This window comes from Amborella trichopoda, chromosome 9 (assembly GCF_054954075.1).
Source record: "Amborella trichopoda isolate Santa Cruz 75 chromosome 9, AtrichopodaSantaCruz75HAP2 v2.0, whole genome shotgun sequence".
NCBI lineage: Eukaryota > Viridiplantae > Streptophyta > Magnoliopsida > Amborellales > Amborellaceae > Amborella > Amborella trichopoda.
This window is the reverse complement of record NC_142344.1, coordinates 9,113,850-9,140,851: the sequence shown is the minus strand read 5'-3', so window position 1 is coordinate 9,140,851 and position 27,002 is coordinate 9,113,850. Positions and strand designations below refer to the sequence as shown.

Below are 27,002 nucleotides of genomic sequence, written 5' to 3'. Positions count from 1 at the left end.
TGATTGTAAAAAAAAAAAATTAAGATTTCAATATCTAAATATAGTTTATGTTGTAACAAATTATCTAAATCGTCTATTTTTTTAAAAAAATAAGTGTTCACATATCCTGTTCAGCTCTATGAGTATCAAACTTTATTGTCAATGTCAAAAAATTATTTTAGAACCATTATAGAGGTTTTCATTAATAAAAGTACTTTCTGGGTAATATGAGGTGACACTTCATTTTATTTTCATAAAATCTAGGTCTTGCAAAAGAAAATGGTTGATCGACAGTTTAGAGTCCCCTTTGGATTAGACGTCATTTGACTTTTCGGACCTTTTTCTTTTTTTCTTTCTAGAAGAACATAGTGGTTGCTGAGATCGATAAGGATGTCATCTGAAACTGACTTACATGCAGGACTAAGAATTGAATTTGAGCCCCCCAAAAAAAACATTCGTCTATAGAATAAATATCAAGAGTTTTAGTCTTGTTACACTTTTAATGCTCATAATTACCTACCTAAGGGCCTGTTTGATGTTTCTATCTGAAATATACTATCTTATCTTAAACAAATATAATCTACATAATTTTTGGTACATGTGTTGTATGTGCATCATATTATTTAATTATTTAATTTTTGACAATTTACTTGTATTTTGAACTATTTCCTATATAAAAAAATGCGATTCTCAACAAATTATTGTGAATAAAGTAAAAATTACCTTTAAAAAAAAAAATTATCCATAAAACTACCTATAAGTTTATTTTAGATAATTGTATGATGAACTTTTCTAAACAATAGATAATTCATTGTCAAAATTAACTTTTTGAAACAATGTATTATCAGTAGTGAAAATAAATACATGCAAACATCCCTAAAAAAAGTATTAAACATGTAAAGAAGATCTTACCCCGACCAATATGAACTAGAGACCAAGAATACATCCTTGCTGAGGTGATATCACTGTAAATTTAGCTTTATGTATTGTAGTATAATGCGAAAAATACTTCCAGAATTTGAAGAAAAAATCGTAATTTGGGAAGGTCTTATTTATGACAGTAAAAGCTGCGAACTTTTTGATATCCTATTGCTCAATGCTACACCGAAAGGACAAACTAAAAGCTACAATTAAACTGTTAGGTGAGATCAAAGGAAGAAATTGGAATTATAGCATTGCAAGATTTCAATCCCGTTTGAAGAAATTGGAATTATAGCATGGACCCGGACCCGACCTGGGATTCAAGGGGTAGACCCGTTCTGGGTCCGGGTATGGATCTAAAATTGGACTCTGCGGGTCGGGTCTCCAAAAATTCGGGCCCGAGTCGGGTAATATTTTTTCAATCCCAATATATGAAATATATTTAAATATAGTTAAATTCATAGATATTTTAATTTTTGGGTTGGGTCCGGTTTGGCTGGGACATGGGTCCAGTCGGGTTTGGATCCCATTTTTTCGGGTTTTGGAACCAGACCAGACCCGACCTGTTGCAACTCCTACCCAAATTAGGGTTTGAGAGTTTCCAAATCTTGACTGGCTTTGTAGATTCAATTTTTTTTTAGAAGAAAATTGAATTTTATACTATAAAACTATTTGGAAAACGTTTCTATGCTCCCCTATATCATAAAAGATATATACTTCTCCCTTCATCCAGCCGTCCAATTTATAGATCAAATGAGCAACTGATCATTTAATCTAGATCCGATGCCTCTAAGTATTTTATTTTTAATTTTTTTCTACTAATTATATGAATATGAAATTTTCTACGTGTCATTATTTTAATGGGATGCACCTAAACAAAATGTTAAAAAATATTTTTGATAGAATACAATGATCAAAATACCCCTAAAACTTTCAAAAGGTATTTTAGTTATTTTATTGAGAATATTTTTTTATCTTTTTTATAGGAGTGGACACCCAATTTTTGGTGTCAAAATTTTTTGTATAAAAAAAATTAAAAATAAAATCGTATAGAGATATGATATTGTAATTGGGGCCATCTAAGCCGTCCATTTAGAGTAGACGGTTTGACTTAGGAGGAAGTATAGAAGTTTTACACAGGGGAAGCATAAAAAGCTTGCCCAACTTATTTATATTAAGTATAAAGAAATCATAATCACTTTTAACCATCAAATGTGAAATACTAATTATATTATAGTTTTGGTATGTTCACAAAGCTCGATTTTTTTAATTTTTTTATTTTTGAGAAATTTATCAACTTAACCACAAGAGCTGAATAATTTAATATCTTACTCATATATTTTTTTTGAATTTAAAAATATCTATAAAAAATACATGATCTTTAGTTGGAAATAGTAACAATTGGCTAGAATAATAATTCCTCTCTTCGATATTTTGATAAATTTTTATTTTTTTTTAGACTTAGAGCCCCTAATAGACACCTCTATCTCACATCTTTGATTGCAACGTCCATGAACAAAAATAACTCAAATGATTGTATTCTTTTTGAGAGAAACATGTCAATTCAAGAAAATAAATATCAATTTTGCATGGTTAATGAAAGCAAAAAGTTTATATAATTATGGTTGCAACTTTAGAATTAAGGTGCTAGTTGGAAAACCCTCTAATTGATTATTCATACATCGAGATATATATAAATAAAAAAAATAAGATTTCGAGTCTTAAAAATAAAGACCCGGTTTCTATGCGGTCAAGCCTGCAATGTGGGCCTATTAGTAAGTCTATTTTTGAGATGGATTTTTTGACTTAATTTTTAAATACATGTAATATCTAACATGGAGATTATGAATATGAAAAAATAAGTAAAGTTTAAAAACTAGAAATAATAATTCTCATAAGAAAATCGTTAGCTTAGCGTCCATTGGTTTTAGATGGAACACCTATTTGTGTCATCTTTAAGAGAAATGCTTTATACTTTTTTGTTCCGCATATGTAGTTATGTAGTCCAGCCCGCACAAAGTAATTTTTTTAAAAATAATGCATCTCACAACACATTATCTGGGCCATTTATTTTCAATATTTTTATGTGTTTATAGATTTATTTGATTTGACACCACTTTTAAAAGCTTAAATTTTATAATTAAAAATAAAAATAGAATCTCAAGCCATTCTAAAAAAAATTTATAACAAAATTATATTTTATAATAAAATTTGGAGATGCGCTTTACCTTGTTTGTTTAAGGTTGCAACCTTATGCAACTTAATGGAAAATAGATTAAAGATAAAAAGTTATATTGATAAATATCGGCTAGGAGACACGTACAAGGGTATAATCGTCCGAGAGTGGGTTACCACTTAGCAGGCATGGCCCTGCACCACCACGCGGGAATTTGAACCGCATTACTTGCCTTTCTTAAATACCGCGTTATAAGTTCAGATGCCCAAAATATCCAGTCTTATAAGAGGACAATTATACCCTTATATACATCGGACCTTATCACCTCGTCTACTATATAGTAAAAGGTTAAAAAAACAAAAATACGATTCAAGAGGTTAAAATCCTTTATAATAATTATCGAAGGGGCTAAAGGATATCAATTAGTAGTTTATTTTTTGTTTTTATTCTACTCGGGTACCTTAAAAAACTAATAAAGACTCCTCTAAACCATCCTTTTTTATAATTGGGAAGGAATCCAGTGATTTAAAAAACATTGATAGGCACATGATCACTTGGCTTGACCATAGAATCGGTCATCCTGTGCTAAAAAATAACATTTTTTATTACTAAAATTGCCGCTTTGCTACATTAAAAACAACATTTTACTACAGTAAAATTCAATTCACTGATATGGTTTTTTGCTGATTCACTATTTTTTCATGTATATTTTTGTACAGTGAAATGGCAATCCGGACCGCCGATTCATCAATCCGAATTGATTTTTGTGTTGCTCAATCCTTTTTTAAATCATGGGGAAGGATGGACAACATGAAATATCTTAGCAATTTGACCCAGGTGACCCAATTACAAAAAATACCCTTTTGTTCAGAAGTACAAATAACCCTCCCCAATTTTAAACTAAGAATTTTTATTTTATGAAAACATTCAAATAAAATAAAAAGAGAAAAATTATATAAGGTTGACCTTTAGATTAGATTGTAGAATTAAGTTGGACCTCAAAAATCCATTGGAAAAATATTAATTTGATATTGAGAACCATCGAATTGATCATATCGATATTGAGATGTATAAATATAGGAGAAAAAAAAAGATTTGAAGTCCCAAAAGTAGTACATCTTGGGACCAGACCGTTCATTTGCAATATTTTCATGTGTTTATAGATGATTTGAACCATTTTTGGAGTCTAAAATTTATAATTAAAATCAAATTAGGTTCTTGGGTCATCCTTAAAAAATGTCAACAGTAAAATGATATCATATGAAAAGGTTCAAAAGCGTGTATTGATTTGATTATTTAATGTTACAACCGACCTCACCTATATAAAAAAAAAAATCATCAAGTATTAATTAAGGGTATGGTTTTCATAAGGTTGCAACCTTAAACAATCCAATTAAAGCACACCTTCAAAATTTATCATAACATGTAATTTTGATATAAAATATTCTCAAGATTATCTCAAAATCTATTTTCATATCTAATTATAAAATTTTAAACTAAAAAAATAGTTAAAATCAAGTAGATCTATAAATATATGAAAATCTTGAAAATTGACAGTCTAGATAATGTGTTGTAAGACAGTGACTATTTATGAGATTCAAAATCCTTTTTTTTTTTCATAGCCATACATTTCGATGTCGAGATAGAAGGTTCTTCAACATTTAAACAACCTTTTTCGATTGATTTTTGAGGTGCATCCATATTTATATATTTGAAGGCTGCAACCTTATATAAACTTTTTCCATTAATTAATTAGGATCATTTGACCCCTTAACCGACTTTGGTAAGAGATTTCAACCCTAATTTACCCTAGAGTAGTAGGTTAAAACGAGTTTGGGACAGTTGTAGCATTTGTATAAAGGTTAGGGTTTTAGATGTCATTTAGGATGAAAGCTAAAGCGTTCTTAGCACGTACACTCTACTCTCGCTTTCTGGTGAGGCATTTCGGTAATGGATTCCTGTGATCGCTCCACAAGTCATTCTCTCGCTCTCTTTACTTTGTGCGCATTTATACCAAAGCTTTCCCTTTCTCTTTCTCTTTCTCTCTCATCAACTCTTCTCTGGCTTTCTCTCTCATCAACTCTCTCTCTCTCTCTCTCTCTCAAAAGTTGAAAACTACACTGCAACTAATCACCTCTCTTATCAGCTCTGCTTTGAACTCTCCCTCTAGAGGAGCATGAGTATGGCTTTAATGATCAACTAATCTCTCTTTCTTTCTCATCTGTAATCGTGTTTTTCTCTCTCTTAAAGCTACTCTGCAATCCTCGTCGCAATTACTTCTTCACTTTCTTGCCATGGGCACGTTTTGATCCTTCTCTCAAAAAGGCGCTCTGCCATTGCTGTCCGCTTATCTTTAGTTACCTGACTCCCATGCTCGTTTGGCTTTCTCTCTCTAAAACCCTTTTGTATTCGCTCTATAAAACCCTTTTGTATTCGCTGCAGTCAATTTTTAATCTCTCTCTTCTCTTTCTCATCCCTTGTATCATTCTCTCTCTAAAATCTTTAATCTCTCTCTTCTTTCTCTCATCCCTTGTATCATTATCTCTCTAAATCCCACTTTCTCTCATCCCTTGTATCATTTTCGCTTTAAAATCCCACTGCACGCCCGCTGCGCTGTCACCAAGCACTTCAACCTTTCTCTCTCTATAAAAAGCACTTTGACATCTCTGTAGTCTCAATACAATGGGTGACTGTTTCAGCAAGCCCAAATTCCCTGAGTCCCCCCCTCGCCGAACATTGCCGGTCAGCAATGGCTCTTCACCTGTACCCAGCCTACCCAAGAAAGAACAACCCACAAGGCCTGCAAATCGCCCATCAACTCACCAACAAACCAGAAAACCAGCAACCCCTTCAAACCCATCAGCAAATCGACAGCCTCTCCCTCTCACTTCTGCTCTTAAGTCCCACGTTTCAGCTGAAAACACCATTCTCGGGAAACCCATGGTGGATGTATCGTCTCTCTACGCTCTCGATCGAGAACTGGGGAGAGGCCAATTTGGGGTCACTTATCTCTGCACAGAGAGAACCACTGGCTTACAATACGCCTGCAAATCGGTCTCGAAGAGGAAGCTGATGAGTAAATCTGATGTTGAGGATATTAAGAGAGAGGTTCTTATACTTCAACACCTAACTGGACAACCCAACATAGTGGAATTTAAGGGGGCTTATGAGGACAAGCAATCTGTGCATATGGTTATGGAGCTTTGCTCTGGTGGTGAGTTATTTGATAGAATCATTGCAAAAGGGAGCTACTCAGAGAGGGCCGCGGCCTCGGTCTGTAGAGCGATTGTGAATGTTGTTTATGTGTGCCATTTCATGGGGGTAATGCATAGAGACCTCAAGCCTGAGAATTTCTTGTTGACTAGCAAGGATGAGAATGCCGCTCTCAAGGCCACTGATTTCGGGCTCTCTGTGTTCATTGAGGAAGGTAGGGGAAATAATTTTCTTTGGTTTTAGTGGTTCCTCTGTTTTTTTTTTTTCTACCCTTTCTTTGATCGAATTCTTGTCATTTTCTTTTTCTTTCAGTTTTATGATCTTGTTGACTGTTTATGACTCTTTATTTGGCGTAGTGGTTTTTTTATGAGGCTTCTTGTTGTTGATGGCGGTTTTATTTCATTGAAATTCATGTTCAGGCCCATGTTTAATGCTAGTTTCTTGTATTGATGGGTTTTCAATTCTTTACTTCATCTATTGGATCTGATTCTTTTAAGTTGATCTTGGTTGTTAGTTTCTTGTTCATTGGGTTGAGTCCGATGCTAATTCTTGCTGCTGGTTGTCTATTTTTTCTTATGTTCTTTGTGAACCTTGCTGTTATATCACATGGCACACAGTGTGGTTTGACTTCATGGTTAATTTAAAGCTTGTTTTAGTTATTGTACTTATTGGTTTCTTAGGAACATCAATTGTTTAGAGATATTTCAAAATAATTAAAAAAATACAAAATCACAGACATCATCTGCTGATCAGGAATGCTGCGAAACGAGCTATTCATTTGGATCCCTCACAGTTATTGCAGCCAATGAATTTGGGATGAAATGGGAAGAGTTTGGTAGATGTTTCATATCTCAGCACTGAATTTCCAATTGTTTATTCTAAAGCTGCAAAAATATTGCAGTTTTATAGAATGTAGTTGTTGAGGATTTTACCCTGGCAGCACCTGTGATAAATGACTTTCTTAAATCCAATGAGATGAGAATTTTGGTGGTGATAACTGAAAGACCGAAGTGATCCGAATATTTGTCGTGGATTTCCAATATTCCTTTTGGGTTATAATTGAAATGCTCAAATGCAACTCAAGATAGTGTTCTTCTTATCATCAGCTCTTAGTTGACCAAATATCTGCTGCATACTTAATAGACTCATGGATGTGCCAGTGTATGTAGTGCATTGTTGATATCCGATGGTCTATGTGTATGTGAATGTATGAGGGCAGACACACAAAAGTAATTTAGTTATTCTCATTTTCTACTGCCAACTAGCTGCCTGGATAATGTAGGCTCTGGAACACTTTAACCATTTGGGTTTGAGTATTCATTCAACTCAAGTTGACCATGAACATGGTAATTGCCTCATAAATGGGATTTCAGTTTTTCCTATGATGTGAAAGATGTATCCTTTGTAAGAAGACACGTCTTGAATAAGAAAAAGGTATAGCTACTTGTACTGTGTCCTGCCCAGCCAAGGCTGCTCCTGTATAAGGTGTGAGATATTGCAATGTAGCCAGGTGAATCCGCCGTTTCAGCTACCGTATGTTCGCAAGAATGAAACTCAAGGAATTGACAAGGGCCAGCACACTCGGTGGAGCATGTGACCTTACCAGGGCTTGACATGCCGTGAACACAGGTGGTAATGTCGTGAACACAGGTGTGCATGGCTGTTGTCAGCTCGTGCCGTAAGGTGTTGGATTAAGTCCCGCAATGAGCGCAACTCTCGTGTAGTTGCCACAATTGAGTTTGGAACCCTCACAGAATTCATTTTGGAGCAAATCCAAAACACTATATGATATCTTTGATGTATCCTTCATATGAATTGACAATTGTGACTGTAACTGATTCTTCAGGAATGTGTTAGCCTGATGTTCATCACAGATTAAGACATTATCATCCACGTGTATAAGAAGTATAGAGACTTCATTGGGAGACCATCTCAGATGAGATAGAATTAGCAAAACCATCTAAATAGTCAGAAGCAAGTACTACATCATTCACATCATGCCTTAGGGACCTTTAGTTCACAAGCATGGAATAAGTAAAAGTGCTCTACATGGCCCAGAAAAAGATTTTCGTCTTTGACATCATGCCCAAGGAAACAAAATAAACTATATGAATCCTAAGAAGGTATGATGCAGTGGAGGAGGAAGATGTAGGATATGTAGGAGCGATATCAGACTGCCTCTACACTCTTCACATCCATTGATATGAATCCTTCCTGATTGTCATAATAGCAACGAGAGTCAAATTGATCATCTTTGCAGTAAGTGCAATTTTCTCCTCAAAGTCTATCATGTATGCTTATGCAACTAACTACACATGCCTTTCATTTGTTAAATGATCCGTCAACTTCTTTCTCAATGATGTACACTCACTTGTGTTAAATAGCTTGTTTTTGTCAAGAAGTGGACTTTGGTAAATCAGTGAATTCCATTCTTAATTCTCATGAAGTTCATAATTTCATCATTGTTTTTTGCAACCAAGCTTGGTAATTAACATCAGATTATTTAGAAGAGATTTAAATAATTGATAACTATGAGAAAATATTAAAGGGAGGGAAAAGGCATAAACAAGCGAAAAAAAATGGCTGAATAAGATGAAGGTTCACCTTTGCTGATGCAAGATGAGACAAGCCATGTGAAATAACATGTTTGTTCAACTGATTGTGGTGCCTATGTATTTGAATCTGCCTGTATTAGGACAATGGACATAATCTACTGAATAAGAGGGTGGTGACACCGTGTCATTTACATTATGAGAATGTGATTCAAAAATGAAAGTGGAATTTTGTGGTTTCAAATAATCAGTTGCTAAATAGCATTACAATAAATATCAAAGTGCAGGGAGAGGACGGCAGATTATTACTTTTGTATCCTTTTTGCAATGGAGAATATTGAAGAATCCATTTTGGTGGATTGTAATCAAGTTCAAATCTTTATGATATTAAGCATCCAAATATCCTGACTATAAAATTTTCTGGTTCCATCCAGAATACAACCACGAGTTATGATTTTGTCGTGGTTTTTATGAGAAATATTGTAATATCGAGAGTGACTTCAAAAAAGAAAGATTCCTGATTTACTCTTATTTTAATTATTTCAATTTATTTTGTCCATTTCAAAAAAATTAACTATTTTGTTATGATCTTCAAAATCTTTCCCAAATTCCTTGTACAGTTCTAGAAGAAACCATAGTTTTAAAGGTTTCATGTGGATGTCTGTGTTTCGTTTGAAATAACCTTCTTGTTGAGGTGTAATAATGCTTTGGAAAAGTTCCTTTGGATTCAAAATGCATGAAAATTATTTTATAGGTGCTCCTGTCATTAACTCTCCGAATATAGCCTTTACGTTTTGTGTCTCAATTATTTTATGCATATATTGAAAATTGGAGAAAACTTGAGCTTCTATTTCTTTTTTTTGGAATAAACATGAGCTTCTATTTCCTGATATAATCTAATTATATCTTATGAAGAAATTTTGTAACTCCATGGGATGTACACACACACATATCACAAATGTATATACTATTTTTAGCAGAATGCTTACCTGGATGCACACAAACATTGTTACATATGATACACGCAAATATGTATGGATATGATGTGCTGGAAATGTTATACTGAAAAAGCAACTTTTTGCAGGCAAAGTACACAGGGAGATTGTAGGGAGTGCTTACTATGTGGCTCCAGAAGTCTTGCGTCGCAATTATGGGAAGGAAATTGATGTTTGGAGTGCCGGAGTTATCTTGTATATTCTTCTTAGTGGAGTGCCACCATTCTGGGCTGGTAAAATATGAATTTCTTTTATGTAGTTTTCTTTTCAATTATGTCATGTTCATATGGAAGTTTAGACTAGAATCTATGGAATTGAGGCATATTTGTCTGGGGTTTTGGGCAAGTTTCAACACACTTAGAGCAGAACATGTATGTCCTGTATTTTAGGAGCGTAGGCTCTTCTGCGTGCCTCCTTTCTTTAATTGTCACTCCCCCCCCCCCCCCCCCCCCCCCCCCCTTCCACACACACACACCCAGAAAAAAAAGAAAAAGACAACAAAAGAGACACAGAATGGTCTGTGGATGCCTCATGTCTGCAGAGTTGGTGTTTCTGACATGCATTTCTATGAGAAAAGGCGACTCTTATCTGTGTCTTTGGAGCATGGACTCTAATCCATGGACTGTGGAAAAAGCATGGGGTATTCGGTTAGCAATCATGTTCATTGAAATGATGAATGGTGATTGTGCGGGATTGGACCTACCTTTGGGAACATTTCGTCTTTTGGTTGCTCCCACCCTTTTTGTATTGATGTCCATCATTCAGTGGATGGTGATCACATAACGGACTATGGTCCGTTCTTCATAGTCTGTTGGAATATAATATAGTTCCCCTTTCCATTCAATATCATCACTTACTGTATTTCATATGTTTGGACAATTTTTCTTACCCTGGATGAATATTTGAATGATTGCAGAAACAGAGAAAGGCATATTTGATGCTATCTTACAAGGTGATATTGACTTTGCAAGTGATCCATGGCCGTCCATATCTAATTCTGCAAAAGATTTGATCAGGAAGATGTTAACACAGGATCCAAAAAATCGGATTACTGCTAGCCAAGTTCTTGGTGACTACTTTGTCTATTGCTCCTTACAATGGTCAAATTCTAGATGGTTTTTGTGTATCACAATTGGCCTGCACAACAATATAAAAAATTTCAATGAATATGCCTTCTTTCCCCCGTTATGGTTTCATTGAGTGGCTAATATTGTCTTTTTTTTTTATTGCTCTTATAGAATTATATCACATCAAAACCTTTGCTTGGAACTTCCTCATTCTTAATTTCCTGCTTTTTAAAGCTCATGTAGTTTCATATCACATCAAAACCTTTCTCCAAAATTCCTGATTGTTATGGTTACCTGTTTTCATCAGCTGATGGTACTCCTAACATGCAAAATGTGGTATCTATGTTGTATTTTACCATGTTACTTTTATGCTGTATCATTTCACTACGTGGTTCTCTTTTATTACGAAAAATGGAAATGAATTGGGGAATGCTTTAAATAGAACAACAACATTCCTCATCGATTAGGAATTTATTTGATTTAACAGATTTGACTCGTAATTCTTTTTTTCTGTAATATGTGAAAGGCCATAGCACACATTTTGGTGCTCGTTTTAGGATAAGAGGAGTTTTCATAATTTTCGTTTCAAATTTTGGGATCACTCCGTTCTTGAATGGTATAAAAAGCTCATAAATAAATATAGGAATTGTATACTATGAGACCATTTATCTTTCTTACAAGGAGGTCCTAATTACCCTAGCCTAGATGTCAATTTGGATGGCTTGGGGTGCGTCATGAAGTTCGAGATTTTTTTTTTTGAACTTTGAGTCTAATCAGTGACATGCTCACAATCAACCAATTTTAAATTTGAAGGACAAGAATGATTGTGACCTCCTTGTGCTAGAAGTAAATGGTCTCTTTGGAAACTTTTCCATAAATATAAATCAATAGGAACTATGGTGTTTTTACTGTGATTTTACAACTTGCTATCTTTGAGAATGGTCTGTTTAATTTTGTCAAAAATTGTTTAAGTTTGGTTGCATGTAGTTTGATAACTAAAAACTTAACCTATAATTTTGTAAATTGATCAAGGATGCTGAAGACTTGCCTTTTTTTTTTTTTTTTGGGAAAATTTTCACGACTGTTAGTTATGATCTCTGCATACTAATTTGAAATCAAGTTAAGGATTTCAAAAGTTGATTTGAGGTTGATCTTCCTTATTAAATGAAGCTTTACTAAAGTATGGATTCTTAATTAAAACTTTTTGAAATTCGATATTTTTCTTGCCTGTTTGTGGTGCAAATTTATTATTTGCAGTACCTACCAATAGCATACCTGCCTTTCTTTGTGTACCAGATTAGCAGCAAGTTTTCAGACCTTGTGCCTTAAAGCTATTATGGTGAAACATTAAAGCTAATTATGGGAAATATTGTTCTAATATTGAAACCTAGTTAATATTTTTTCCAGTTTGTATAATTGCAGTTTGTCTTCTTTCTTTCCCAAAAAATTCAACAACTCAGACTTGGCTTGGAGTTCACCCCAATATGGAGAATCATCTGGTGACAGACTGAATCATAAATGTTGATGTAGTTAATCAATTTCATCAATTGATTGATGAAGTTTGAACTCATTGTTCATGTACTTCATCAACTGATAGATAAAGTTGGAACTCATTGTGCATGTGCCTATTTGCAGTTCAATGAATATGTACAGTTTTTTTGCACTGGTGAAATGCATGCTGCTGATGAAATTCATTTCTACGATTATTATCACTTATTATTAATCTTAGTCTGGTTCTCTGATCTGTGAACTAGAGCATCCATGGATGAAAGCAGATGCAGCATCTGACAAGCCTATCAGCAGTGCAGTTCTAACTAGGATGAAGCAATTCAGAGCAATGAATAAGCTCAAAAAACTTGCACTCAAGGTAGCTAACCTAATCCTCGGCCTAGTTTCGACACATGAATTTTCTATAAGCTACTGATGTGCAAAATTTTATTCTCCAGGTTATTGCAGAAAATCTCTCAGAGGAGGAAATCAAGGGACTGAAACAAATGTTCAAAAATATGGACACGGATGGCAGCGGTACAATTACCTATGAAGAGCTAAGGGCTGGGTTAAATAGACTTGGATCACGGCTTTCTGAAGCTGAAGTGAAGCAGCTGATGGATGCGGTGAGATACTTAAATGTTGTATGGCATTGCCCATCTTTTAGTAGGAGCAAATATGAACTTTGTTGTGCAATGTGGAATGTTTCTATGTTTCAGGCTGATGTAGACAGATCTGGGAGCATTGATTACATTGAATTCATCACGGCCACTATGCATCGACACCGGCTAGAGAGGGAAGAGAACCTGTACAAAGCTTTTCAATATTTTGACACGGACAATAGTGGGTCAGTGTTCTATTTACATAAGGTCGTGATGTTTGTGCTTACTGGTTATATAGTTATCAGAACTGGTTATATAGTTATTACCAGTTATTAGAATATCTAAAAAAAAAACTGCACTTATAAGACTCAGGTGGGGCAGCATTGGCTAGCTATATGGATCGTTTCATCTCTCTCTCTCTCTCTCTCTCTCTCTCTCTCGCACGCACACACATGCGCGCACAACTAACTTCTAAATGAAATCAAGATAGTCAATATGTAATTCCTGTGGTTTGGGGTCTCGTGTTATGGCCTAGTTGAATGCGGGTCTATATTAATCCATCTGTTTTTTTTTTGTTCAGTTGCCATGATGTCCCCAACAACCCGAGAGCTTTTGAGATTAATTTGTTGTTTCCCATTCAATTAGGAATGTTTTTATCGTTCTACAATGATCAATTTTCTTGTATTTCCAGGTTTATCACAAGAGATGAATTGGAAATAGCCATGAAGGATTATGGGATGGGTGATGACGCCACCATTAAAGAAGTCATTCAAGAGGTTGACACTGATAATGTAAGATTTCTCTGGACTGAAAACTTCTCTCATATGCTCCAGTGAATTGGCGTGAATGCTTGGCATTTCCTTTTCTATGGGTTTAACTGCTGTGTATTATTACAATTTTTGTTCATTCACAGAGGCATGCATTTTTTTTTAGAAACTCCTATCAAACGAGGGTTAGCTGGATGGGTCAAGAAAACTACAATTGTGAATTCTTGGTTACTAAACAAACTTATCTTTGCATTTAGGATGGGAGGATCAACTACCAAGAATTTGTGGCTATGATGAGAAAATGAACAACCCAAGAAGCCAATGCGAACGGAATAATTCCAATGCGAAAAGAAGACATTTTGGCTTGAGCTTCACTGTCCTGTATACTGACACAGGTCCATGAGCCCAAACATTTGGAAGACTTGTGCTCTATCTGTCCCCTCTGAGTTGCTATCAGTTTTCAGTTTCAACAGATCGAAAATGTGTGGGTCATATCATGGTTTTAGTCCTTTGCTTTCGTGTGATATTATTGGTGTTAATAAATAATAACACTATTTAATAGATTTCTTTCAATTTGCTTTTCCGTTGTTATGTTCATTGAACAGGAGTTAAACGTGTAAATAATGGTTTCCATGTGTAAAAGTAATGGTTGAGATAAATGGTTTGAAATCCACATTTTGTTCATGGAATTGTCATATGAATGTTGCCATGACCAGAATCATTCTATCATGGAGTGAAACTGATCATACCAAATGGTTTCCATGTGTAAAAGTAATGGTTGACATAAATGGTTTGAAACCCACATTTTGTTCATGGAATTGTCATATGAATGTTGCCATGTTCAGAATCATTCTATCATGGAGTGATACTGATCATACCAACCAATGTATAGTTCGTATACCTTCCCTTTAAATATTTGCTTTTCAAAATCTTTTTCCATATTTACTGCAATGCATGTGCCATATCTGGCTTCAAAATCATAGAAATTATCAAAGGAAATTTACATCCTTTTGTCTCTTTTGACTTCTTGGGGGTGAATTGGAAGTTGAAAAATTATGGGCTTCCTCAAAACCTACAACTCAACAAAGAAAATGTGAGATGTATCTCAATGAATTAGCTGTAATAGTTGGAAAAGGTAACACGATTCTCATAGATTCCCAAACAACGGTTGGATGAAAAGATATGAACCAAGCGATGGTTAATAAATTTTAAAGCATGTAATGGAATCCAAGCTTTGTCATACCCATTTTAATGTCAACACGAGTTTAGTAGGCGATAACCCATTTTATGAGGGGGGAGCTTGAGAAACACATCTCATGAGCGGAGACCTCTCCTCATGTTTACACTATTTATTTATTTATTTTTGGTAGTTCGGATGGGCAAGGGGTCTTCTACACGTGGTAGAAGTGGAAATCAAGACATCACTTTGTGGAGACTTGTCACCATGACTCCTCTATGTTTACACTATAGTATGGGGAAAGTATTTAATGAGACCATTTAACTTTGGTATAAGATGCTCACAATTAATCTTAACTATTGAATGTGAAAGTGGGTGGCTGCATTTATTTCATTGACCAAGCTCAAAGTTTAAAAGAAATTTTTTCAAACTTTGTGACACACTCAAGCTATCAAATTTCACTTCGTATGATTGTAAATAATTGTAACCTCCATGCATCAAAGGTAAATAGTCTCTTCTTTTTTTTTTTTTTTTTTTTTGAAAAAACACCAAAGTAAAACTCCTCCATTTTCATAATATCCTCCAAGTAAAATACATAATCTCCTAACCTCACATTCAATCCCATGAAAACCAGCGGGACTTCATAATCCAACTCCATCCCATGAAAACGAGCGGGAATTCATAATCCAACTCCGCTCACATACAATGCCATGAACTAGACAAAAAAAGAAGGGGCAAAAACTTAAACCTTCAAACCAAGAAATTTCCAGCAAAAAGCACTTTAATCCCCACGAAAATTACTCAAAGCTAGGGTCTCCTCTCCTCTTCACCTAACTTCTGCGCACTCCAATATTTGCATTTTCATTGATTCATTACCATGATTTTTTTATGGCAGATTATCTGGATTTCTTATTTTCAACTTTCACTTATTGTAGGGCTTTAGTAGGGCTGTCAATGAGCCCTAGCCTTAAAAAACTAGGCCAGGGGGCATAAAATGTGACCTTAGTGCCGTCCCCACCCTTGGCCGACCCCATATTTTTCATTATTTTCCTTTTTCTTTCATTTGAAACTGTTAGGCCCGACCCAGCCTAGACAAGGCAAAGGCTCCCTTGGCCTTGCTTGGGCTGGGCCGAGTCGGGCTTTTAGGGATCTGGGCTGACTATGGTTAGGGCTTGCAGGGTTCAGGCCTAGCCTACTGCCAGCCTATGGGGAGGGGGAGGAGGAGGGGCATGGGTGGGCGGAATGGGTTAGTTTTGTGGGTCTAGTTATGAGAAGAGGAAAACTTTTATCATCAGAATTATTAATAGCAACATTGTTTTTACTTCAAGGTTATAATCAAGCTAAATTGTAAGATGTCAAATTCTACGGCTTGGGTTATATAATAAATAACGAGAAATTCTCTTTTAAACTTTGAGCTTGGTCAATGCACATCCCTAACTACCTGATTTCAAATCTAAGGATCAATAACAATTTTGACCTCCTTGTATTAGTACCTAATTGTGTTATTATGTACTTTTCCATTAGTTAAGCATTAATGTGAACCCCACGTTGAGAGCATATTGCTTAGGTATGCAAGCCTTTATGTTCTTTTCCTTTTATTTATTTTTGTTAGCAAGTCTTAGGAAAAGCTTAAGTGAGTGGGCGAGGTGGAGATGTGCAATTGGAGTTTTATGTGATCGCTACATACTAATGAAACTGAACGGGAAGTTTTATAGGATACCTATGAGATCAGCTTTGTTTTACGTGGTGAAAATAAGTTACAATCATTTTACATAACAATGACAACCATTTCTGGCCTTATATAACTACTGTAAATAAACTCAAATATCAACCCTTATGGGGCAATTATATATAAAGCACGACTGATTTATGAATTACACTTTCATAGCACAAATTACATAAACTATGTCCCAAAGCTTAAATACATCATGCAACTAATCTAAAAAAAATTCTAAATAATAAAATCAACTAAACCGGGAATTAGAATACCAAATTAAAATAGAGAAGCCATGTTTCGAACCCCTTGTGCCGAGGCTACACAATCGGACCCTATAAGGACTTAATTTTGTTCCTTCGGATTGTACAAAAGTGGTTCAATCACACAAGAATGTCTAATCCAAATTAAAATCACTTCTTAATATCTCAACACACTGGCATTATCATCTAAAACAGAATGCAAAAGGTTTGAATCGAATTAGATAAAGAACAAGAGAGTTATGACCAAACTACATACGGTGGTCCCTCGGACCACCAAAACAGTATTGTATGGAAAGATTATGAACCCCCATAGGTAAAAAACATGATGAAAAAGTTCTGAAAAATTGAGTGACACTCTGAGACTAAATTATTTGATGGGTTTGAAGCAAAGTAATTAAATGATACTATGCATGATCATGGATTCTCATGCACATAGACTATAACTCATGAAGGACCACACTATGAATAAGCATGATGAAAATGATGATCAAATGGGGATTCTAAGATCAATGAAATTTTTTTAAATTCAAAACTCTAGCAACTATAGATGCCAAGGATATGATCTTACGAGAAAAGAAAATTCAATGGAGTTTACCTTGATCAATGCATACTATGGCCTTAAGCATAAGAAAGGAGGACCACCTCAAGATCATTGTTAATGGAACTCTAAAAGCTCTCTCTCTTCAATTTTCTCTCACAACAACTTAGAAGAAGGAGGGGAGATACAATTTTCCAAAATGGTTCAAGAGTTAAGATAGTTAGGGTTTGATATCTCATGGTGTGCTTTTATAACATGGGTGTAACTTTGGATTCAATCAACACCCTTGATGCACTAATCCAAAGGCACATGAGAGGCTAATGTACCTAGCCACATATCTCCATCCAACCACTAGGATGAAGGGATGAGATTTCACACTATTATCACTCACCCTAACCTTAAGTTATGCCACTTTACCATTTTGTTACTGGCCCATGTTTTTGTTCCAATTGTATTCAATTTGGCCTTACAAAAATACCTTTAGTTTTTTTAATAATGTATTAGAGTAGATAACCACAAAGGCTAAAGGCCAAATAAGTAATTTACAAAGCTCACATATGTGGAGATATTATTCTTTATCAAAGCCAATCACTTTGTAGATCTAAAATTTCAAACCAATCAATTTAAAGATAATGTCCCTTTCACACATGTGTGTGAATATATTTGAAAATATATTTCTCTTTAATATCAAATAAATTAATTAATTAAACTTCACACATGTCATGCATGACCCATGTCATGCATGATCCATGTGTGAGTTAATTAAGACATGTGATAAAAAAGGGGCCTTAATTTATAACATTATATAACAAAATATAACAATATTTAACAAGACACCATAATGCAACCCCTTATAAAACAAGCAAACAAATGCCAATCTAATCCTCCACCTAGGGATCAGTGCCCAGCTGGGCAGTGATCCTAGAGTGAGGTGTGGGGTATCATGTGGCAGCCCTATGGCCACTCGGACGCCACATGGCACTACCAGGTCAAAACTAAAGTAGAATTTGAGCCAAACAATATGAAAACTCTTATTTTTTTAGCAAATAAAATTCTAAAAAATTCTCTAAAATTCATAATAAATATTTAAAGTATTTTTTAGCAATTTTTAGGTTTTTTTTATCATTATAAAATCAAACAAAAGGTATAGTGAGATCTCAGGCTAATAATTATAGGCATTAGAGTACTCCATTGGGCTAGTCCCGCTTGACGTTCTGTCGAGTCTCAATTCAAACTAATAAACTTGTGCTCCACAGTCTAAAGTAGGGACATATAATTGGTTATATCAAAGCTGATGAGCCAGAACTTCCAATCATTCGGCTCTCAATAGATTACAGGTGTACCCCTATGGGATATGATCCAACTCAATTACAAGGGTCATCTCAATGTCCATGTGCACTGGCTCTTTCCAAACTCGGATAATGCATCTGGAAGAGTGGCTTCCCATACGAAATAAAAATGCACATGCAATGCAATGGTTTCGTGTTAGGATACGGATTTATGTCCCATAAGTCTTGACCATTCCATACAGGGCGAATACTCAATAAGTTCACGAGTTCTATTTTTCTCATTTGGATTCTCCAAGCCCTGGTCGATTGCAGCTAAACATGAGGCTAACCTATAAATTCCTGACTAGGAAGCGACCCTCACACCTCTTTGAAAAATTGTTTTTTCAACACGTGAACTCTCGATGCCTCATGCGTACTCGAGGTAAAAGAATTTGGGCTCCATTTCGCAAGACGCCAAGATTTCAATTTCTCAATCGTTCCCATTGAATGAGAGACTACTGGAATTTAGGCCTTGATAGGCCATATTTCCAACATTCTCCCCACTTGGCCTTTTGAAACCTGAATTCATATATATCTCTCTCTCAATATCATTCACAATAAATCAAAGCATGCATACTTATCCATGGATTTATCATTCATAAGCAATATATAAAGTAATAGCAACTATGTCAACCTCCTTAAACTCATCCCATGCACATGCCTCATAAAATCATTTGCCCCCAAGCCTTTGGTTAATGGATCTGCATTCATAGCCTCAAAAAGAATATAACCAATTTCTACTTTACCAGCTACTATCTCTTCTCTTACTCTATGATATTGAGCTTTAATGTGCCTTGACTTGCTATGGAACCTCGATTCAACTCCACTGCTATTGCAGCTTGATTGTCATACATGATTCTAATAGTTCCATGTTTTTTAAGGTTGCAGTTATGATGATTCAAGAACTTCTTAATCCAAATGGCTGTTAAAGTTGCGGAACTTAAAACCATATACTCGGCTTCCATGGTAGATAGGGCTACAGTGTCTTACTTCTTGGTGCGCCATGAAATGGCACCATCGCAATAAAGAAATAGATAACCCGAAGTAGAACTCGAGTCATCCGGGTCTCCTTGATAATTGGAGTCTGTGTATCCCAAAACTTTAAGCTCACTCACATTGCCATAGGTTAATCCATAATCAAATATTCCTTTCAAATGCCTCATGATTCTTTTCACAGCTTTCCAATGTTCTAATCCATGATCACTTTGAAATCAACCAATCAAGCTTTGAGAAAAAGCTAGATTGGGTCTAGTTCATATGGTTAAATATATTAGTGATCCTACGGCACTCCGATACGGGATCTTTCCATCTCATTTCTCTCAAGATCCTTGTTTGGTTTCATATTGACATTTAATTTTCCTCTCCATTCCGCAGGTGTATCTATAGCCTTCGATTCACTCATACCAAATCTCTCAAGAACTTTCTTGCAATATAGATAATTGAATAGTGCGGGCTGCTCTATCTCTTATAATATGAATCCCTAACACATATGAAGCCTCTTTCATATCTTTCATATTAAAATTACTTGATAGCATTGCATTTGTATCCCTTATGTGGTCTAGGGTGCTACTAGCTTTTAGAATGTCATCCACATATCAAGTCATGAAAGTAATGCTAGTCTCATTGGTCTTATGGTATACACAATGGTCATCTTTATTTGGTTTGAATCCATATCTAATCAGGGTTCAGTGGAACTTGAGGAACCATCTTCTTAAAGCTTGTTTGAGACCATAAAGTGATTTGTTGAGTTTGTATACTAACTTTCCTTTTCTTTCACAACAAAACGTTTGGGTTGATTAATGTATATATCATCTTCTAGGTCACCATTTAAGAAAGTGGTTTTCACATCCATTTGATGTAATTCTAGGTCAATGTAGGCTGTTATGGATATGATCATCCTAATTGAAGACATTTTGGCAACAAGTGAGTAGGTGTCAAAATAATCTATCCCTTCCTTTTGAGTAAAACCTTTTGCTACAAGTCTTGCCTTGTATTTTTTAATACGCCATTCGGAGTTAAGTTTCTTTTTTAATATCCACTTACATCCAATGGATCTAAGGTTAGGTGGTAGTCGGACTAACTCTCATACATGGTTCTTTATGAGATCAGCTTTGTTTTATGGGGTGGAATATTGTACAGTAAAAAACTAACATGAATATAAGATGTTGAGATGGATGAGTGGCAAGCTAAGAAGAGATAGATTTAAAATAAATATATTCGAAAGAACTTAGTTGTGGCTCCAATATATAGTGTTCAATACCTCCAATAGACAGAGTTAAATACATCAACTTATTCAAACATAATATTGATTTAAAAACACGGGATTCACAAATTAATGTGCAGTGGGCAAGGTTCAAGGCCTCAACTTCTTGTTGAGGCCGCACCTCATTTTACCAATATGCTACTTAACTATTCGTGATAATAATAGGTATCTTATTATATATAGGTTGTGCTTTGTATAAGTTTGTAACTCTAAACAAAGGCACACCTCCAAATTTTGTCTGAAGATGTAAGTTTGGTTTCAAAAATTCTTAGGATGGCCTAAAAATGTATTTTTCTATTCATTTATAAAATTTAAAACTCTAAAAATGGTTCAAATCAAGAAAATATGTAAACAATTAAAAATCTTGAAAAAAAGAGTCTAAAAATGTGTTATAAGATGTACTATTTTTTTACACTTGAAATATGGTTTTTTCTTTCATAGTCATACATCTCGAATTCGAGATCATCAATTAGAAGGTTTTCCATTGTCAAACAACCTTTTTCAATAGGTTTTTAAAGTGCACCGTACCTCTACATTTTAAGCTTGCGACTTTATATAAACTTTTTTTTTGTATATATGCCTTATTTCTTTTTATTATTCCTTTTTTTTTTCTAACATGATATAAACTTCAACGCATTATTCAGACTCAGTCGAGTAACTCGCCTTGACCGAAATCCGAGTACCTTGACTTTAACTAGTGTTTCCCTATGCCCATTTTCATCATGAGGATATATTCATCCAAGACTCGACTGCATTACAGGGAGATTTAGGTGTCGAGGGCATCTATTACTTTAAGCACAGAATGAGCATCCCGTAGTAACCAAAGGGATTTCGAAAACCAAGGTATCCTATCATGTGTCTGCAATTTTGCAAAGAATATATGCCGACCGTCACTATTGTAACAGTGCCAATGATATTGCAATTTTTCAAAAATTCGTTCTATGGATTTGTACCTTTTTTATTCCGGGTAATTCAGTGGGGGAATACATGCACCTACTCGTTTTCGAAATAGTTAAAGTATTTTAAAAAGTATCAGTAGGAATGGTAATTCAGTGGGGCACCTACTTATTTTTTAAATGGTTAAAATATTTTAAAAAGTATCAGTAAGAATGGAAGTTGCAATGTGTAACTGAGGTATAGAGGATGCTATTACCACGACCCCAACCCCTTTTTATCTGGATTTGTACTTAGCTCACAATTCGACTAAAATCTCATTCAGAACTAATGAGAGTAAGTATTACGCATTTCACCTCAAAATTCTTGCAAAGGAACTCATCGAGGTTAAAACAGAAAGCAAAGTCTCTCCAGCAAAGGATCTAAATGGACTTGGTTTGTATATACTGTACTAGTAAGGTGCTTTTCCAAATTTTATCAGAAGATATAGTTCTGGTGTTGGAAATCATATGATGGCTTCAAAATCCATTCAATACTAATTATGAAATTTAAAATTAAAAAAATTTACATATCGAACAAGTATATAAACACCTGAAAATCTTGAAAATAAACGTTCTCGATAACTTGTAGCAAAATACATTGTTTTTAGGACTTAAAATCTTTTTTTTTCTTTATGTCAATAAATCTTAGATCAATATGATCAATTGAAAAAATTTCCAACTTTAAAATACTCTTTTCTATTTAATTTTTTGAGGTGCACCTTCCTGCTTTGGTACAAAGTCGTCATACTGTTCCAAGAATTGGAAGGTCCCAAAAGCACACAAGGTTCAATCTAGGCAGCCCATTTTATTGGACATCAACTTTGACAAAATATTTATAATGGGAAATATTTTTACGTCCATATGTGACTGTTATTCTCAGTCATCCGATCTTAAATGGATGGCTGGGAGAGCTTTAGCCCTAATGCTACAAGTTGGCCTCTAAGAGTTTGATCTTGATCGAATGGATGGCTCAGAGTGCATATCATACTTGATATTTAATTTATATTTTAGCTTGCACACTTCTCATAGGGGCACCTAAAAAAATAAAGAAATATATTTATGTACAAAGAGAGGACCAAAATATCTCTATAATTTGCAAGAGTATTTTGGTCGTTTTACTTTATTAGAAATATTTTTTATGTTCATTAGATTTGCCCCAATAAGAAGTGGACACACCCTAAACATCAAAATGATTTAAAAACCTAAAGATAAAATAGTGTTAGACATGACTAAAAACAATCTCAATTGTCCATTTAAATCCGACGGCTGAAAATACCAATACCATGTGCCTTACATATGGCACCACATATAAAGGTTTCCCACGTACAAACACAAAGAGACTAACTTTCTTTGTTTTTTATTTCCTTTTTCTTGATAAGCGAGTTAAAAAATTTCTTGTTACTCGTGATGAGTGAGCAGATTTTTTGGACGAAAATACCTTTTACCGTAATATATTTTGGTAGTCTTTCTACCGTAACGCATTTTGAGTGTATTACGGTAGAAAGACTACCGTAATAGTGTGAATATACATTATGGTATTTCGAGTACCGTAATAAACATTACCCTAATTTAAATGCCGTAAAAAACATTACCGTACTTAAATTATCGTAATATATAAATATATGCTTGACGGCATTCTTAGTACCGTAATGCTTTAAAAAGCTTCAAACCAAAGCTAATATCAAGGCTACTCCTTTCATCCCGCATTATGCTAAAGTGCTTATATTAATGGCTGGAAATTGAGTATTTTGGATTCGGTTTTCATCCCGCATTATGCTAAAGTGCCTATACTAATGGTTGGAAATTGAGTCTTTTGGATTCGGTTTATGGTCTCGGAGTGATTGAGGTAACAATGGCGCTGGTTTTGCTGTAATTCAGTTGCTTTTCTGATTTTGAGGTTTTCGAAAGACGTATGCAGTCGGGCGGTTGGGCAGTTATATTTCAGTAGCAGTTGACACAGTCGCAGGCCCTTTCCATCTATTTGGCGGTGCAGTAGACAAGATGGGAGTTTTAAGACCTCACCTTGGTACGTGAGGTTTGGCAAGTTTCAAGGAGTGCTGAAGGAGTGGAACTGTTCTACCAAGAAGAAGATTTTAACCAGGAAGGGCTACTGAAGGATTCAAAAAAAAATTTCTATATTCTGGAAGTTGCTTATCAATCTAAAGTTATAGAAAGCTTCGAAATGGATGATGGAACTACATATGTTTCTAACCATGAAGAAATTCATGGGCTCTTGGTGTTGGAGAGTTGTGATTCATTGGAAATTGAAAAACCTTTCAGACAAAAGCAATGGAGCTTTTCTACATGGAAGAAGAGTCGAACACAAAAAAGCTCAAGAAGGATTCAGAAAGAGGGGTCTCTGATCAGGAAGTGGCTTCTCAATCAAAAATAATCGAGAGTTGTGAATAATCAAAAGTAATCGAGAGTTGTGAATTAAGGGGTGCATACTCTCATATTTCTACTCCTAAAAAACTTTTTGAGTTGTTGGTTTTGGAGTTACCGTAATACATAATTAAAGTATTATGGTGCTAAAAATATTTTAAATAATATATTTATGATTTACAATAATTAAAGTATCGTAATGTTTTTTACAGTATTTAAATTATCGTAATATTCATTACAGTATTTCGAGTACTGTAATGTGTCTTCACACTATTACGGTAGTCTTTTTACCATAATACATTTATAATGTATTACGGTAAAAAAACTACCGTAAAGGGTATTTTCGTCTAAAAAATCTTAAAATTGAAAAAAAGGGTATGGACGAAGTTTTGGGAAGTTGGGGTTTTTTTTACGATTTTCTTAAAATTAAGATATATTAGTGGTAATTTCCCTAATTTGTTCCATTACTGCCATAAATTTTGAGAAAATTAAATAAAGGATGTAGCTCCACCTAGGGATGGCAACAGATCGGTTCAAGTCCGGATGTCGGGTCCTGGGTGGGGTCCAGGTTTATTGGCCCCTAGCTCCACCCATATACCTAAAAAATAGGGGACTAGTATTGCCACCCACTATTCAAGCATTTCCATCAAGTTCTAACTCATGGGTCTGCTAATTGGTACCAAATGACATTTAGGATTGCCCCACACACCATGTCCAACACTTAAACCAACCTCTTAAAGTTATAAGCATCAAACAATTGTTTTGGTTTTTCTAATATTTTTGGGCATTCACTCTTATCGATTTAGCTTGCTACACAATTACAAAAGTAATCCCCTTTTACTGAATTTTTAACTTTGAAAGTTAATTAAAAAAAGGGGGATTAAGCACCAACTCATTAGAAGGCCCTCCCTTCTTTCTTTCTTTTTCCTTATTTGTTCAATTATTTGTTCAATATAAAGAGGACTCTTTAAGATAGTGCGATCCATTAGGCTTACCTACCACCAAAAGCATATCGCTCTGCTTGTCCAAGGATGAGACTTTTTTACACTTTATTTGCTTATTAAATTGTTATTTATGAAGGGTGATGACCTTCTCAAGGAAGTAGATTGTATTAGGTAGGCAATCAAATTTCGTCAAAACTTTCTATGAATATGAGGCAGATCAAAATTTATGCAGCTAACTCCAATTAATTAAATTTTTTAGTCAACTTTCATAAAAAGAACATTAAAATTTAGTAAGATTGGTAATTTTTTATTGTTGATATAATTAAAGCTCTCTTTTACATTGGAGTCGATTAGGAGTTCAAGAGAGAATAGGGTTGGAAATGAGCCTATTGTGTCCTCTCTGTCAAGCACAGTAGATTTACCTGAATGGCTCAGCCTAAAAACTATTCTCTCTCTACGATCCTTAAGACAGAACTAAGTTGCCCCTTTTTTCGTTTTTTAGGTTAAACACCAAGTTTCCCTAGGTAACGGCCCAAACTTTTATAAAATGAAAATAGATCGTACCCCCATTCTCTCCCGCTCTTCCCTCTTCCACTAATGTTTGAAGCTCCAGTGAGTCATTGTTGAAGGGCCTGTTTGGATACCTCGAGATGCCTTTCTCGAGAAGATGACTCTCCCAGAATACGCATATCCTGGAGACCTAGACATTAGGTGTTTGTTGTTTGGATAGCATCTAAGAAGAAACCAGAGAGAAAGAGGGAGAGAGATACATAGAAAGCCAGAAAGAGTAGATCTACCATAAAAAAATTAGATGATTATTTTCAAATGAAAGAATTGGATTTTTGAGTTCTTAAACATGTAGATCTACCATAAAAAAAAAAATAGGACACTCTCTGTTCAATCTTATGATGTCACATACACAATACACTTGATTTATTTATTCTTCCTTTACATCTCAAAAGGTCGGGTCCTAAAAATTCTCCTAGATTGTGTTTACAAGAGGGAATGAAGAGAAGAAACAAAGAATAAAAAAAGTAAAATACGTAAGTCCAAATATACATTTAGGAAAACATGGAATGCATGAAAATGTATGTCCAAGAGGGAATGAATAGAAGAAATAAAGAATAAAAAAGTAAAATACGTAAGTCCAAATATACATTTAGAAAAACATGAAAATGTATGTCCAAGAAAATGACAAAATTATAAATAGGAAAATAACATAATAACCAAAGACATTAATTATTTAACATTTTACCTATTTTCTAATTTAATATAGAAAACCTATAAAAAATCAAAGGATTTTATACAATGAGACCATTTACTTTTGGTATAAAGATGTGCAATTACATATAACCATCGGACTTGAAATCTGATAGCTTGGGTATCATAAAATTCAAAAAAATTTCATTTGAACTTTGTGCTTAGTCACTAAAATAAATGCAACCACCCATTTTCACATCCAGTAGTCAAGATTAATTGTCACCACTTAATACCAAAGGTAAATGGTCTCATTATGTACTTTTCCAAAAAACAAACACACGACCGAAGATAAAATAGTTAGAAAACAGATAAAATATCAAATAGTTCATTTCTTAGATAGGTGCACCTTGATAAATTCCACTTTGGCCTTTTCACATCCATGTACGTCCATCAAAGGTTTGTATTATGAATACCAATCTCACCAGCCACCATAAGAAT

The 27,002-nt window shown here is 34.7% G+C and overlaps 1 protein-coding gene across 2 annotated transcripts; it reads left to right on the top strand.

The window, feature by feature from the left end:
- The first annotated feature begins 5,752 nt into the window (after positions 1 to 5,752).
- Positions 5,753 to 14,419, top strand: CPK29 (calcium-dependent protein kinase 29). 2 transcript variants are annotated; one of them, XM_006828789.4, is made up of 8 exons: positions 5,753 to 6,503; positions 9,926 to 10,069; positions 10,753 to 10,905; positions 12,658 to 12,770; positions 12,850 to 13,017; positions 13,111 to 13,238; positions 13,685 to 13,784; positions 14,018 to 14,419. In XM_006828789.4, exons 1-8 carry the CDS (start codon positions 5,759 to 5,761, stop codon positions 14,063 to 14,065), a joined length of 1,599 nt encoding a protein of 532 aa, XP_006828852.1. In that variant the 5' UTR covers positions 5,753 to 5,758; the 3' UTR covers positions 14,066 to 14,419. The 2 variants fall into 2 exon arrangements, with proteins under 2 accessions (XP_006828852.1, XP_011628928.1); XM_011630626.3 differs by having other exon boundaries at positions 12,850 to 13,238.
- The last annotated feature ends 12,583 nt before the right edge of the window (positions 14,420 to 27,002 follow it).